Source organism: Elephas maximus, chromosome 9 (assembly GCF_024166365.1).
Source record: "Elephas maximus indicus isolate mEleMax1 chromosome 9, mEleMax1 primary haplotype, whole genome shotgun sequence".
NCBI classification, from domain to species: Eukaryota; Metazoa; Chordata; class Mammalia; order Proboscidea; family Elephantidae; genus Elephas; species Elephas maximus.
In genome coordinates, this window is record NC_064827.1 from 82,349,194 (window position 1) to 82,365,693 (window position 16,500).

The 16,500-nt window shown below is 43.5% G+C and overlaps 1 protein-coding gene and 1 non-coding gene across 10 annotated transcripts in view; both read left to right on the top strand.

Annotated features, from left to right (window-relative positions):
- The window catches only part of PRRC2B (proline rich coiled-coil 2B), a 90,723-nt gene that overhangs the window by 25,642 nt on the left and 48,581 nt on the right, over positions 1 to 16,500 (top strand). For 8 of the 9 annotated variants that reach the window (XM_049895131.1, XM_049895133.1, XM_049895134.1 and 5 more), the window contains exons 2-5: positions 7,324 to 7,493; positions 8,339 to 8,516; positions 11,948 to 12,050; positions 14,129 to 14,201. In XM_049895131.1, the coding sequence (XP_049751088.1) occupies positions 7,379 to 7,493; positions 8,339 to 8,516; positions 11,948 to 12,050; positions 14,129 to 14,201 (469 nt within the window). In that variant the 5' untranslated portion in view covers positions 7,324 to 7,378. The remainder of the gene's footprint in view (positions 1 to 7,323; positions 7,494 to 8,338; positions 8,517 to 11,947; positions 12,051 to 14,128; positions 14,202 to 16,500) is intronic. The other variant, XM_049895132.1, reaches the window with a different exon arrangement.
- On the top strand, positions 13,257 to 13,392 carry LOC126083496 (small nucleolar RNA SNORA9). Its single transcript, XR_007518838.1, has one exon. It is a non-coding gene; the product is annotated as a small nucleolar RNA SNORA9 (small nucleolar RNA).

Below are 16,500 nucleotides of genomic sequence, written 5' to 3' on the forward strand. Positions count from 1 at the left end.
GTTGCCATAGCAAGGGTGACTCAATTACTTTGCCTGTTAGCATCCCAAGTGTGTATGGGAACATAGAATCCCAGGTGCGTAGGAACTGCTGGCCAATTTGACAAATCATTTGTAATTCCGTGGCTGTAAGTTATTAATATTGATGCATTTGATTTTACTTGAGAGATCTTGTCTAGGTCCCTCATTCAGTGGATGGGGAAAGTGAGATCTAGAGAGGTCAGTAGTGTGCCCAGCAGGGGTAAAACTTGGCTAGAAGGGGGAAGGCACTCAAAAGAAAATAACGGACACAGGTGTTAGTCCAGTGTACTGGCTGCTCTGGCTTCCCCTAGCATTTCAGACAAGTGCCAAGTAGCGTGTCTTAGACACAGTTCTCAGTTTCCTGGAGAGCAGCTCATGTTTGCCCAGAGTTTTTCTTCTTTTTCAGGGGTGCGAGGGGTGGGGTCAGTGGTTAGGCTTCTGCTTCCTTAGTGCAAACCTGGTTGCAGGGGCTCCTTTGGGGCGGGGACAGAGGAGGAATTGTTCTCAGAGAAGAGTGGCGAGCACCAGGCGGACATACCAGGAACAGTGTACATCCCAGGAGCTGTGTGTGCCCTTGCTACCCTCTGTCCACAGTCCTGGCCAGTGTAGGACCAAAAGAAGATCTGTTTGTATCCAGTGAACTCAGCTGAAGCTAGAGAACTAACAGATTTAGGAAGATTTTTTAATTTAAACAATACCCATAGGAAAAGAAACCCTGGTGGCATAGTGGTTAAGTGCTATGGCTGCTAACCCAAGGATTGGCAGTTTGAATCTGCCAGGCGCTCCTTGGAAACTATGGGGCAGTTCTGCTTTGTCCTATAGATCGCTATGAGTCGGAATCGACTCGACGGCATTGGGTTTGGTTTTTATAGGAAAAGTATTTTCTGGCCAAGTCTCAGAATTAAATGATAATTGATAAAAAAAAAAAAAAAAATCAGGAGTGTTAGGATTTAATGTGGAAATTTGGTGGCTCAGAATGGCTGGCAAATAATTTTTCCTTCTTTTTTTTGTTGTTGGTTTGGTTTTTAATTTAAAGTACTAGTTATCTGAATTTAAATTGATGCAAAACCTAGTCCTGCAAGTTGTGTGGCTGAGAAGGACCTATGCAGAGCAGGGCAGTGGGCACCACGGTTTTATTCAGAAACGTTTCTGGGGTCAGTGGTCAGGTGAAAGCTGCGGTCAGGGACAGCAGAGATCTAGCTGCAGTTGAGCATTTTCCATCATTGTGCTGAAGTGAGAAGTGCAGGCTTGGGATTCAGAAGGTTCTAGAATATGCTTTTTATTATTTAGCTGTGTGACTGTGCCGGTTCCATCATCTCTTTAGGCTGTATGTGGGCAGGGGTTGTGTCCAGCTTGTTGTTCGCTGCATCTCAGGCCCAGATTACAGCTGGACACATGGGGGGGTGGTGCATTATTTTGCCTACCACAACAAGTTTGTCAAGGGAATGTTACCCAGAGAGTTGCTAAGTAGCTCTTTCCGTGAAATAGCCTCCTGCTGGTATATAACGGTTTGCTTCGGTGTTCTCCCTTTGCTGGGACCTGTCTCTTCCAATTGTTATTTATTTATTTTGTTGTTGTTGAGAATATACACAGTAAAAAAACACACCAGTTCAACAGTTTCTGCATGCACAATTCAGTGACATTGATTACATTCTTCAAGTTGTTCCACCATTCTCAGCCTCTTCTGAGTTGTTCCCTTCTCCCCATTAACATAAACTCACTGCCACCTAAGGTTCCTCTCTAATCTTTTTTTTTTAATTACAAATTTAAACAGATTTAATAATCAAATATCAGACAACAATATAAAAAGATACACAGTAACATGTTGAGTGGTTGTCTGAATCTAATGGTTATCTCTGGGCCTGGGTTGTCTCTGACTGATGGATATTTTTTACTTTTATCTTTATAAATTTCTGTATTGTCTGAAAATTTTTTTTACAATTAGCATTTCTTTTATATGTATATAATTTTATTTTGTTGTTGAGAATACACAGCAAAATATGCACCAGTTCAACAGTTTCTACATGCACAGTTCAGTGACATTGATTACATTCTTCTAGCTGTACAACCATTCTCACCCTCCTTTTCTGAGTTGTTCCTAACTCATGAACGTAAATTCACTACCCCCTGAAGTTCCTATCTAGCCTTTTGAGTTAATGTTACCAATTTGATCCCATACAGATAGTTCTTAAAAAAGCATAATGCTCAAGGCAGGCCTTTCTCACTAATTAAGCTAAACTATTGTTTGGTTTTAAGAAGACTATCTTAGGGCAATAGTTTCAGAGGCTCACTCTCCCTTCATGGTTCCAGAATGCCTAGAGTCCATGAGAAAGTGAAATTCTGTTCTTCATTTTCCCCCTTTTGATCAGGGTTAGGATGGCTAAGATTTAAAAAAACAAACAAACAGAAAACAAATAATGGCGAGGATGTGAAGAAATTGGAACCCTTATCCATTGCTGGTGGGAATGCAAAATGGTACAGCTGTTGTGGAAAACAGTGCGGCGGTTCCTTAAAAACTAAAGACTACCTATGAAATCTTTGATGAAAATGTTCAGTAATGGTAGCCGGGCATCATCTAGTTCTTCTGGCCTCATAGCAAAGGAATCATAGAGGCATTTTGCCACACGTACCATATCCTCGTCCTATTCCTGACTCTCCTTCCTTTGTTGCTCTAGGCGAATAGAAACCAGTTATTGTGGGTTACTGGGATTGTGCCTTGGAAGCTTTTAAGGCCCCAGGCACTAAACATGGAACTAAGAGGTAAAACAGAGGCACTAAACATGTTATTAGGACAATTAACTGGGATGTCCTATGAAACCAGGACCCCAAACCTCCAAACCAAGGAAGAAATCCCATGAGGTTTTTGGTTATACATAATCAGCCTCCAAAAAAACCAAAACCCACTGCCATTGAGTCGATTCCGACTCATAGCGACCCTAGAGGACGGAGTAGAACCGCCCCATAGAGTTTCCAAGGAGCGCCTGGCAGATTCGAACTGCCGACCTTTTGGTTAGCACCCGTAGCACTTAACCACTACACCACCAGGGTTTCCTAATCAGTCTCAGCAGCTACTATTTCTTTCGTTGTTGTTAAAAATATATTTATCACACAACTTTTGCCAGTTCAACTTTTTACAAGTGTGCAACTTATTGACAGCAATTACAGTAACGGTGCAACCCTGCCCTTGATCAGCACGGTATTTCAATTGCTATTCAATTAGCCCGTCTTTTTCCCCTCCCTTCTGCCCCAGGTAACCAGTAATAAACTTTGTTCTCAAAACATTTATCTTGTCTTTTTATGCAAGTATAAGTGAGGTCATACAATAATTGTCCTTTTGTGATTGACTTAGTTCACTCAGCGTAATGTCTTCTAGCTCCTTCCATATTGTAGCATGTATCAAGAGTTCATTTCTCCTACTGGCTGGGTAGTATTCATACCACGTTTTATTTATGCATTCATCTGTTGATGGGCTTTTAGGTTGTTTCCACATTTTTGCTATTGTGAATAGTGCTGCAATGAACATTGGTGTACAAATCTCATATGGTAGTCTTGTTTTTATTTTTTTGAGGAACTACCACACTGTTTTCCACAATAGCTGTACCATTTTGCAGTCCCACCAGCAATGGATAATGGTTCCAGCGTCCCTCACATCCTCTCCAACTTTTTTTTTTTTTTAAATCTTAGCCATCTTAACCCATAAGCCACTGCCGTTGAGTTGATTCTAACTCATCATGACCCTGTAGGACAGGGTAGAATTGCCCCGTTGGGTTCCCGAGGAGCAGCTGGTAAATTTGAACTGCTCACCTTTTAGTTAGCAGGCAGCCTCTTAACCATGTGCCACCAGGGCTCCTTAGCCATCCTAGTAGTTTTGATTTGCATCTCTCTGATGGCTAATGATGCTGAATATTTTTCATGTGTTTGGTGGCCATTTGAATGTCTTCTTTGGTGAAATGTCTGAGTAGACATTTTATGATTGGGTTACTTGTCTTCTTGTTCAGTTGAAGATTCATATATTTTTTGGTTATTAGGTTCTCATCGAATGTACGTTTTCTGAAGATATTCTCCCAGTCAGTAGCTTGTCTTTTCACTTTTTTGGTAAAGTCTTTTGATGAACAAAAGTTTTTAATTTTTATGAGGTCCCACTTATTTTGTCTTTTCCTGTTTGTACTTTTGTTATTATTATATTAGATAATCCATTGTTAAAAGCTAGGCCTGACAGCATTGCCCCTACTTTTTCTTCTAAGAATTTTATGGTTTTAGTTTGCACAATTAGGGTTGAATCCATTTTGAATTTGTTTTTGTGTATGATGTGATAGCTACTGTTTCATTTTTCTGTATGTGGAAATCCAGTTTGCCCAGCACCATTTATTGAAGAGATTCTTCTTTCCCCGTAGGATGGACTTAGCACCAACTTGGTGTTTTTTTAAATATGTGGCTTTGTGAGGAGGAGGTATGTTGCATGTTCTTCCTTGTTTGTTTTCAAATGTAAGAAGTGCAAAAACCATTCTCATCTCGGGCAGTATAAAAATAGACCCTTCTCTGACCCCTGTTCTAGACTAAGCTCTGTGAGACGGGGCGTACACCATGGGAACCCCAACACTGGCAGGGTCTACATTCAACCAGTGTCAGCTTGGGCTGTTGCTGCTCAGCTTCTGTATTTGCTTCTTTTTGTCTCTGGAGCATTCGGTTTCTCTGTGTCTCATTGATAGCCACTTCCCAGAGGTGGTGTGACACTTCATTAATGATGGGCAGATGATTGGATTCACTAAATACTTCATTAAGTAAATGCCGTTGTGTGGGCGCTGTGGTAGGCATTGTGAGAGCCTGAAAGACAGTGATATCTTTTATCTCAGGGCCTTTTGTTAAGTGAGTGTGCGTGTTGGGGGTAGTGTTCCTACCCAAATGGTCTTGTCTTTTCCACTCTTGGTTTGCTTTAATGGAAGTGTCTAAAAATTAGATCTCACCTAGCCTTAAGGGAGAAATTCAAGTTGATTTACATTTGAGAGCCTATTAAATAGACCTTATAAAACAGAGAAGATTCAGTCTCTGTCCTGAAGGAGCTTATAGTCCAGCCTGTTATTTATTAGTTAGAACTTTTGAGGGGTAGAGGCAGAAACTCACTGGAACCTACTTAGATGAAGGGTGAGTTAAAGATAAAGGAGTGAGGAGGCAGCAGGTCTTGGATACTAGAATCAGGATTTGGACAGTTTGAGCTGATTCCCGTCCTTGATCATTGCTCTTCCTTGCTCCTGGTACGTAAGGCAGACACTGGGGGAGGACCACTGACATTGAGTGGCTCCTCACACGTGAACTGGGGGACAGTGAGCATTTTTGAGGACTTTTAGTGGTGCGTTCTTCATTGTGCCAGATTCTCCTACACACCTGAGTATATTTAGTGTCTCTGGGCTTGGCCACTGAATGTGAATAGCACTCCTGTCATTGTGACTACAAAAAATGCTCCTGTACATTTTCAGACACCCTGGCAGTTCTCGGCCCTTGTCCAGGCCCCTTGGCCACAGCTGACTGAATCAGGATTTGGGTAAGGAAGGGAGTTAGGTATCTAACCAGGATAACTGAAACCACGTGAGGAGGAGAAGAGCAGTTCCCAGAAGACAGGGTGTTAGGTTGACCGACCACCTGACACATATGTATCCAGCTCACAAAGCTTACCCCTTGGCATCTGTCCCATGCATTCTTTGAGCGTTTGCTAATACAAATTGCATGCCTGCATATTCTTGTGCCAGCAACAGGGACCAGCAGGGCAGGTATCAAGAGAATATCTGTGGAATCAATGAAGAGATGGATATGCCCAGTGTTGTGTAAGCACAAATGTGTTCCACATTTGGCGTGAGCCCTGGGTTCAGACTGCGCAGAGGCATGTGCTGAGAGCTTCCCCCATCTTGCCTTTTTTTTTTGGTCCCAATTTGTAACTGATCTTTGTTCTTTGTGTTCTCATATCATATTTAGTCTGAGATCATATATAATACAGGGTTTTATCTTGTAAGCCTCTTTGGGGTACAAGAAAATCCCTCCCAATGCACTGGTGTTCCTGCTGGCCTGCACAGCTTCAGATCAGTATGATGAAATGACAAACCCTATTGCTGCAGCTACTAGTAAGTGCCTTTTATTAGTCAGTGGATATTTTTACAGGTGTCTCCATGATGTCATTAAGGGCAGATTATAAATATGTCTAACTTGATGCTTTGACTTTCTTTACCATGCATTAATTACAGTGGGAAGTAACACTTGGTCACTTCACTCCCACCACCCCGTAATCAAGATGTTTAGAACCTATCGCCAAGGTTCAAAAACCAAACCAAACCTGATTCCAACTCTTAGTGACCCTATAGAACAGAATAGAACTGCCCCCCCATGGGGTTTCCAAGGAGTGGCTGGCGGATTTGAACTGCCAGCCTTTTAGTTAGCAGCCCCATGCTTAATCACAGTACCACTAGGTTGGGTCTTGAGGTAGAAACTGCCTCTGGTTCATCTTAGTGGGGCCTCGGTGCCTGGCACACAATACTCAGGCACATGGTAGACACTCAGTAAATATTTGTGTGAATGAATGAGTGAGTAAATGAAAGAACTGGTGAGTAAGGTGCTGACACTTGTACAGAATTGGAAGGTGGCAGAGTAAGCTCCTTTCTTGGTCACCTCTTCATGGTATCACTAGGTGGTTGTAGATGGCCCCTTGTGGTCTCTCAGATCTGGAGAGCGCTTGCCCTCGTTCCCACATGGGCCCTTTCCTGAGCTGTGCTTCTGTTCCCTAAGCAGATGTTTTCTCTGGATGCTGGTTCTTCATTCTGAAAAGTGTACACACACCCAACTGTTCCTGAATGATTTACTGACTTTGGTCACTTCCCCTTGATTTGGTTTTTCTCGTCCTTGAGATGAACAGCCTTGAAGTCAATGGATTGTGTACCTCCCCTATTCTGCCTGCCTTATTTTTGATGTTACTTGGATGTGCTGCAAGTAATGAGCATTTATTTTTCTGTCTTGAATACTTGTCCTCGACTTAGAGGGAGGACTTGGTGTCAGAGTTTTCAGTGTTGGTTGATGCCTGCTGGCCATGTGCAGTAATAAACTCCAGCCAATTCAGAGCAAAGAGAGTTCTTCAGGAGGAGAGGTGTCTACAAAACACCCTTTAAATGGAAGCAAAACTGCCTCTGAGAGAAAGGGCCATTTTTTGTGGGACAGAGTCCAAAGCTTTCGTCAGATTTTCAAGGAGATCCATGATCTCAAAAAGATCAAATCCCCTGGGTCAGAAGGTTGCGGGTTGACACGCACTTTCTTTCCATTTCAAAGGCAGATTGGGAGCGGTGCCGAGAAAAATTTCCTTACTAGATGACATTTCATCGCAATGTCCGATCGTTTGGGGCAAATAACCAAGGGCAAGGATGGGAAAAGCAAGTACTCGACTCTCAGCCTGTTTGATAAGTATAAAGGAAAATCAGTAGACGCGATCAGATCCTCAGGTAAGTAGCAGAGTTGAAGTCCAGTTTTTTATACTTTTTTTTTTAAATGATGAGTTCTAGGTCAAAGACCATGAAAGCCGAAGAGTGCCCCCATCTGGTCACACAGATACGGTCCATGCATACCGGCTTTCTTGGCATGTAGTGGTCACCAGGTAGTTTTGGGGAGTCAGAATCACCTTTCTGCCTCCTGTTTCGGGTCTAATTTCAGAACCTTAAGTATCCGGACTCTTGGGCAGGAATTACTATTTCTCTCTCTCATTTTATTGAAGCCATGGATATTTTCAGCTACTGGACAGAATGAAACCTAATCTGCATTAGTTACACTTTTTAGGTTTCTTGGTTCTGATAGTCTGCAACTTGGCGGGAAAAGTTCATGTTCATCTCAACCAAGGCCCACGAGCATATTACAAACTTGAAGGGGAGCCCTGCTCAGGCTTGGTTTGGGTCTAGGCAGAAGGTCTCCCTTCAATCCTGTAATGAGGCCAGCCCAGTCTTAACTTGCAGAGAGGCGGTTATGGTGTAGGATGGAGGTTTCTGGGCTTGGGTCCTCACCCATGTTGACTCCTCACCCATGCTGTAAACCCACTTACACTCTTCAAGCCTTCTCCTGCCCACAAGTAAAAGGGAAGCCTCTGTACAGATTTTCAGCAGCCCCTTTGTCTCTGAAGTCCCCGCTGAAGAGCTTGTCAGGTGACCACCACATACTTTTGTTTGTTTCCAGTGCCCTTTGTGTCTTGTTTGGTTGGCTTTGTCGTGGTGGTCACTTAGGATTTGAAAAAGGAGGTGAATGAATCAGACCTTTTTCCTTCTGTAACTTTTCTTTGTTTCCCTCTCCCTTCCTGCAGTTATTCCTAGACATGGCTTACAGAGTCTTGGGAAAGTTGCCACAGCCCGGCGTATGCCACCGCCTGCAAACCTGCCAAGCTTGAAATCTGAAAACAAAGGAAACGACCCCAACATCGTTATAGTACCCAAGGACGGAACGGGATGGGCAAACAAGCAGGATCAGCAAGACCCAAAGAGGTAAGCAGCAGAGGCAGGCAGATGGTGAATAGGAAGCTGGAGCTCCATAAATTGCTTCCAGCATCCTTCCCATTGGCAGAAGGCAGATGGTCTTGCAGCAGCAGAACTAGAGAAATGGAGAGATATCAAATGAAGCCTCTTTCTCTCTCTCTCCTGTTGCTTAGGGTATTTCTTGCTCCCTGCTTTCATTTTCCCTGACTTCTAGAGTTGTTGTACCATCGTTTTCTGTCGGCAGCCTTGTCCCCAGTCACCAGCATCCCCCTGTGCCTCGTTAGGAAAGGCCTCACCACACCAGAGAAGCTTATGCAATGACTAGACCCAATTCCTGTAAGAATCACGGTAGAGCTGGTGCTTCAACACCTCATTCCTGGTGGTAGTCCCTGTTGCTGAGCTTGAGGTTGAGGAAAATGAAGCCTTCCTAGCTGTGGGCCTGGCAGCTTCCCAGACAGAGAAACAGAAGACTGCTGTAGTTGCTCCAAACAGACCCAGTTCTTAATGAGAAAAACACAGAATCATCATCACCCATGGTCAGTGTGCAGCAACCTCCCTGGGGGCTCACCCTGCTGCCGGCATAGCACTTACGGAAGCCTTCGGGGGCCCAGGGTCTGGCACAAATACCGTCATTAGGGGAACAGAGCAGTTGTTGTGGCTGTTTCGTCGTGAAGCTGAAAACATGAGGCCCGGTCTAGTTCCAGCTCTGTCTGGGCTGCACAACTCTGAGCAAGTCCCTCACACTCAACCTGGGCCTGAGTTTACTTCCACTGCACATCTTCTCTGATTCTGTATTCCAGCCAGTGATAAGGGTGTACACAAAAGAAGGAGGTGGGAAGGGATGGGTCTTTATAAAACTGGTACACAGAAAACTGCTCAGGTTTGCCTCTTGGGGAATGAAGAGAAAAATAGTGGCTTCTTATGCACCCACTTGCCCTCACATCCTTTGTGGCCTGGCTGCTGATGCTAGGGATCCAGAGAGTAAAAGTGACCCAGAACACAGCCTGTCAGTCAGTATGCTTCTCTGTCAAGCCCACACTGAAAATGGCCATGGCGTCTTTTGTAAAACTGTTCCCTGCAGTTAGTTAAACAGACAGGATGCGAGAGTGAACAAATAATTCAGTCAGGTGATTCTAAAGTAATGAAGTCTTAAAAGTTATTTTTTAATTTTTTTCTAAAAATTTGCTTAGGAATCGTACTGAATGGACAGTATCGCATGACTTTGTGATCAGACAGACCTGAGTAGGATTTCTAGCCAGACTATTTGTTAGCTGTATGGAGCCTGGGGAATGATTTGACTTCTGTGCTTCAGTGACCTCCTTTGTGAAGTAGGAATAATACCTTACTCCTAGGGGTGGTTACAGGATAGATGAGATCATACATGTCAGGTACTTAGCACAGAGCCTGACACAGAGGAAATACATGATTGATGTAGTTATTGTTATCATCATTCTATTCAAATAGTATATACATTATGAGCTTTGTAATGAAATCAGTATTACATATTTCACTGTAAGCATTGAAATGCCTCTGCTACTGAAGATTCTAGAGAGAAGAGGACAAAGTGTCACTCCCTTTTATCCAGCATTGCCCAGCATTGAAATAGTATCAGGCAGCTTTAATGAGGGACAGTTGTGCTGAAATACGTCTTCCAGGGATGAGGTAAAAGAGGAAGTGTTGGAGAAGGCAGCAAACCTGAGACACTGGTTAGCTGCTGCCCCTGGTCCAAGTCTTTCCATGGGTATCTGGGAGGTGGTGGAGTAGGGGCCCACTGTTGGGACTCACTGCACAGGTTTGGAGACACTACCTGGAAGGTTTTGTTTTAGGTAGAAGGTGATAGGAGAGGAGGATCAGGGCTTTATTTTGTAATAGTCATGAATGGCGAGTTACTTGGGTTAAGTAAACCTTGGAAGAGTATATATGTATAGACTTTGGCTTCAGCTTACAGATAAGCGACTGGCACTGGGTGAATTCTGGCCAAGTGGATTGCTGCCTTCCTCGAATCCTGTTAGGTGGAAAGTTGAATTGAAAGTCACTGGAAGGCTGCTGAGTCAGAGCAGTCTTCATTCAGAACTCTTTCTAGTTGTTCTCTCAGAAGATTAGTGTGGAGTGTAAACTGACATAGCCTTTTGGTGGGCAGTTCGGCAGTATCTTTTAAACTTCAAAACGTTATTATCTTTTGATCCAGCAATTCCATTTCTAAGAACTTACACTACTGAATTACTTACATACAAGTGTGCAAAGATATTAATACACAAATGTTCATTGCAGCTTTATCTGTGATAGAAAAAAAAAATTGGGAATTGGTTAAATTAGGGTCCATCCAATTGGTGTATTGTTCTGTGTCATTAAAAAAAAAAGGTAGATCCATATGTATTGTCATGAAAAGATGTTCAAGATGCATTAAGTAAAAAAAGCAGCTTACAGAGTCAAATGTATGGTGTTATCCCATTTGTGTTAAAAACTTCTATATTACATATATAGCATATGTATAAAAAGTCTTCTTGGAAGAACTAGATGGTGCCCGGCTACAACCGATGACTGCCCTGACAGGGAACAGAACAGAGAACCCCTGAGGGGAGCAGGAGAGCAGTGGGATGCAGACCCCAAATTCTCATAAGACCAGACTTAATGGCCTGACTGAGACTAGAAGGACCCCGGTGGTCATGGCCCCTAGACCTTCTGTTGGCTCAGGACAGAAACCATTCCTGAAGCCAACTCTTCAGACATGGATTGGACTGGACAGTGGGTTGGAGAGGGATGCTGCTGGTGATGAGTGAGCTTCTTGGATGAGGTGGACACTTGAGACGATGTTGGCATCTCCTGCCTGGAGGGGAGATGAGAGGGTGGAGGGGGTTAGAAGCTGGCGAAATGGACACGAGAAGAGAGAGCGGGCTGTCTCATTATTTAAAAAAAAATCTTGGAGTTTTTCTCAGAAAGATAAGATTTTGAGGAATTCTGTGTTACATATATTTCTAAGTTTATGTTCACTATGAATATGTATCTCTTTGATGAACAAAAAGATGGTAAAAAACCTGCTCATGTTTCAAGGCAGTCAGCCCCCTGTGTTGTAAACTCTTGGTCAGGAGTGAGGGACTCAGAGCCCATTCCTTCCAGTACTCAGTTTCTCCATTGGCAAATCCTCCATTGCTTTCATTGTTTGCAAGGGGCTTTTAGTTTTTGCAGAGAGAAGACTCTTCCGAAAGGCACAGGATGCTCTGTCCTGTAAAATGTCAGGGAAAAGACCGCAAACATGGTTTGGTCTCTCATTATTTGCCGGCCAAAGACTTTATTGGGGAAGGTGTTATTTTTACTGGCCAGAGGAGGTCTTGCTCCCAGTGGGCAGCTGAGTAACTGTGGCTTCATGAAATTTGGAGGCACCTTATCAGCTCGTCCCTATACTGTGCCTAATCTCAACTGTTTATCCTGCCTTTGTCTAGTTCCAGTGCGACGGCCTCTCAGCCGCCGGAGTCGCAGCCGCAGCCGGGTTTGCAGAAATCTGTCTCCAATTTACAGAAACCGACACAGTCAATCAGTCAGGAGGTAGGTTCTGGGGACCACGTCCTGATTGCTTCTCAGGCCTTGTAGCTCTTGAAGGTCCCTTCTGTTGGGAACTGGTAGGAGCTGTCACTGAGAAGTGTGGTTCTGCATGACCTGTTTATTCTAGGGGCAAACCTGACGCGTGATTTTGGAAAATAAGGATGAAAGATTGTCATGGTCATTGAAGCAGTAACTTAATCTGCAACTTTCAGAGAAAGACCTGATACAGAATAGAATACAACTACCTAATTTGTTCCTGTAAGCCACTCAGGCTAGATTACAGGCTAGATCAAATGAGCTCCCTGGAAAATAGAGTCATAGAAAGACAAAAAGTGTTAGGTCACAAAAAAGACCAGTGGTCAGGTGAGTTGGAAACACAAAATTAGACACGGTTTTTTTCTGCAGTACTCCTCAGTGCCTTTAGTATGCTGATTATGTCATGAGCCTCTCAGAAGAGGACATAATGAATAGCATTTCCCAAATTTATTTGTCCTAGGAACCCTTTTTTCACACTGAATGTCTCTAGGAACCAGTGTCTCTCAGAGCTCACTCTAGGAAATACCCAGCTATCATCCTTTGTTGATAACATTTAAAATTTTTTTCTAAACAGAAATTCATGATTTAACCAAGCAAGAGCTCATAATATACTTGGCCATTAGAGTCTATAAGTGGCGTGTACGGAGATCAGCAAAAGGAGATATTTAGCTGGTGGCTAGAAATCTAGTTGAGAAGTTGAATGAGTTTTTTAGAAGACAAGAAGAAATCTAGATGTAGATACCTAGCATTTACCAGGCCTCTTAAAAACATCTTGAACCTGCCTTATTTTTGTTTTGTATTGCTACCTGGGCAATATAAATAAGGTCTGTGATGTCATCCCCCATCAGCATTAACCCAACCATATGTGGGAAAAGTTTATGACTTTGCCAGAGGGACACCCTCCCCCTACCCAACACTGAACTATGCTTTTGAAATTAAAGAAAAAGAAATCCAGATTTATGTGACATTCTCTATTGCTCTAAATCCACTAGGTCCTGTTGACTAGAGTACAGAGAGTTGAGTTCATGTGTTTTCCCCAGAATTCAAAGCTAAGTGAGATTATGGGATCCCGGTTTTTCAGCCCTGTCTGTATATCAGAATTGCCTTTGGAACTTGGAGCTGCTGGCCTGGGGCCTGAGTGAGGTTCTGGGCATCTATTAAGAAGAAGTTGCCTTGCAAGCCTGCAGCATGCTTGGGTCTGGAGTGGCCCTGTGCATTCCTCCAGTGCTTGCAAAAAACAGTTTTGAAACGGTTTGAGGCCTCGCTCTACACCATCTACAGAGCAAGGTTATAGAAATTTCAGACAGTTGGGAGAAGAACATTGCTGAGGGGGCTGTTCTGCAGCTGGGGTTGAGAAGCCCAATCCTGGAGTTGGCATATAGGTTACTTTGTCTAGCGCTCAGTTCCTCTTAGCTGTTACCTGGTTTTCTCTCATTTCTGGAGGCAGGTAGAGGATAAAGAGATTGCAAGATGGCATAAGACCAGGTTAGTGGGGGAGGAAGGCCTCTCACTTGAAAGTCATGCCTTATAGAATTACAATAATTACAGAAGGTGATCCAACTAGCTAATCCAGTGAAAAATCGGGCACGTTGGATTTCTAGTGTTTGCATTCCTCTGTTAGTATTGGCATACGTTTTTCGAGACGTGTCCTGGAACTGGTAATGGTCTTTGTCTCTGGAACAAGACAGAGTAGCTCTAGTCGAATATGAGAGGCAACCTAACAGACTGTCCCAGAGCACAGTGTGAAGGCAAACACAGATTTGAATCCTGGCTCCTCTGTATAACCAGCTGTGGGATTGAGTTGCCCACTTCCTCCTGTCCTGTCCCTCATCTGTAAAGTGGACTTGTAGCCCCCGATTCTAGGCCTCCTGCATAGAGTGACATGATGCCTTCAGTGCTGCCACGATTAGATACTCCTCAGCAAGTGGTAGCTGTTACATCAATCTAGGGTTTAAACCTAAGGTTTGGGCCCTTTAGCTCCTTGTTCTCACACACTCGGTAGACTTATTGGACTGGCTGTCTTCTAATTTTCTTCCTTCTTTCAGAATACAAATTCAGTGCCAGGTGGACCAAAGTCATGGGCACAGCTGAATGGAAAGCCAGCAGGACACGAAGGTGGTAAGTATATGTGTGTGGCTTTGGAGTGGATAGGTAGGAGAGGTGTGTATGTTTCTTGGACCTCTCTGGTTGAGTCTAGGAAGCCTTTGGCCTGGATGCTTCGTGGAGTCTCTTACCTGAAAGGGTTAATGCTGTCTGGGGCCCTTGACTTTGCCACAGTGGTGGAAGTGCTGATTCTGCAAATGATGTCAGCTCATTGATTTCACTGACAATTATTGCTAGAGACATTCCTCTTGAGACCTCAGCGGCTGGCCCTGCTGTTCTTTAACTCAGCTATGTTGCTGATAGAATTCATACCTGTTCAGTAGGTATTACTGTCTCAGAAGAAGCATAGCCAGAATGCTCCTTAGAAGTGAGGACACGAGACTTCATCTCATGTACTTTGGACATGTTATCAGGAGGGACCAGTCCCTGGAGAAGACCCCAGTCTTGGTAAAGTAGAGGGTCAACAAAAAAGGGGAAGACCGTCAATGAGATGGGCTGACATAGTGGCTACGACAGTGGGCTCAAGCCAAGCAAAGATTGTGAGGACGACGCAGGACCAGGCCATGTTTCATTCTGTTATACATAGCGTCACTATGAGTTGGAACCAACTTGGCAGCACCTAACAAGAGTAGTGTTGCCAAGATACATGTACTTCCTCTCTCTTGAGACTGCCAGGAGGAGGTGTTGTGTTGCATGGTGTTAGCTTCAGGCATGGGTTTAAAAATAATCCGTCCTTGGGGATTGAGCTGCTTGGTTTTGGACGTTTACACAAAAGCAATCAGAGTTACGTGGTATTTGTTATCCATTCACGTCATGCCTGACATAAGACGCACTCAGAAAGTGTAGCTGGCTGCTGCTACTACAGAGTAGTTCAGTAGAAGAAAGGTGGGAGAGACGGGGAGAAAGAGAATGTGTTTAGAGTTTTCAAAAACGAATGTTGAACAGCTGCTTAGAATGAGAATTATAAATTCAAATGGCTTCCAAGGCCAGGCCTGGAATATAGAGTGGTTTGGTTGATGGAGGAGAAGGAGTAGGGCTGTGATACACCACAGGGTGCGTGTCTTGGACAAAGGGGTAACCACACTCCTACCCCCCTCCCCCAGCGTTTGGTGCCATCTGAGAATGCAGGCCTAGGATCAGTAGGTGGTTTTGAGAGAAGCAAAAAAAAATCCAGATCTTTTACACAAACTCTTCTATTTGTTAAAGTTTAGTTCAGACATTTCTAGCACACTGTGCAGGCCAAATTAGGCAGTCTCTAAGCCAGATAGACAGTCATAATGATATGAACGGTCGTTTCAAAGTAGTAAATTAATGAAAATCACGAATTGGTGTCACTTCTCTTAAACAGCACAGCCAACTTTTTTAAACCTTTGCCTCTTATTGGGGTGTTGTCCTCCATCTTCTGTGTATCGTTGCCAGCCGAGGGTTGTATTAGAAAAACAGCTGCAGTCCCACCCCCTCCTAAAGCCTTACCCCACACTCCTGTGCTTAAGACTTTCCCCTTCTGGGTTGAAATCACTGTGTGATTGAAGACTTTTCTTCAGTCTTGAATAGTAAATGACTGTGCCACATAGATTTCGAAGCCCTACGTTCTCCAGAGGAACGAAGTTCAAATGCTCGTGACTCCATACAGGGCCGGGAAGTACGGCCCCACCTCTTAGCTTTGTGCGGGGAAAGACCTGAGGATCTTCTCCCTGCTCCCATAAAGACTACAGCCTAGGGAACCCTATCGGGCGGTTTTGCTCTGTCCTGTAGGGTCACTATGAGTTGGAATCGAGGGCCACGATGAGTTGGAATTGACTCGGTGGCACCTAATAACATCAAAATGCTAATATATTTATCCTTACCTAGCAGTTTTCTTTTTAGGAAATTATCCTATGAATTATACTTGCCCATGTGTGAAATTATGCATTATTCATTTCCATGCAAGATTATTCATTATAACATTATAACAGCAGATTGGAAACAATCTTTGAAATATCCGTCAATTTGTGGTACTTCATTGAGATATTAGGCCATAAAGAAAAAAAAAGGTGAAAGTTCTTTACTGATACGGGAAAATCTCCAAGATACATTATTCAGTGGAAAACAGTACAGAATAGTATGTATAGTGTGGTACCATTTGTGCAAAAAAATGGGATGAGGGAAAATACACTTTTTTAAAAAATGTATGTGTGTTTAAAAAAAATCTCTATAAGGGAACAGAAAAACTACCAGTTTTTTGAGGGAGTCACAAGTAGGCAGGTGGGGCACAAGGATAAGGAGGAAGGTCTCAATTTATACTTTTTTATTCCTTTTTGCTTTTGAACTGTAT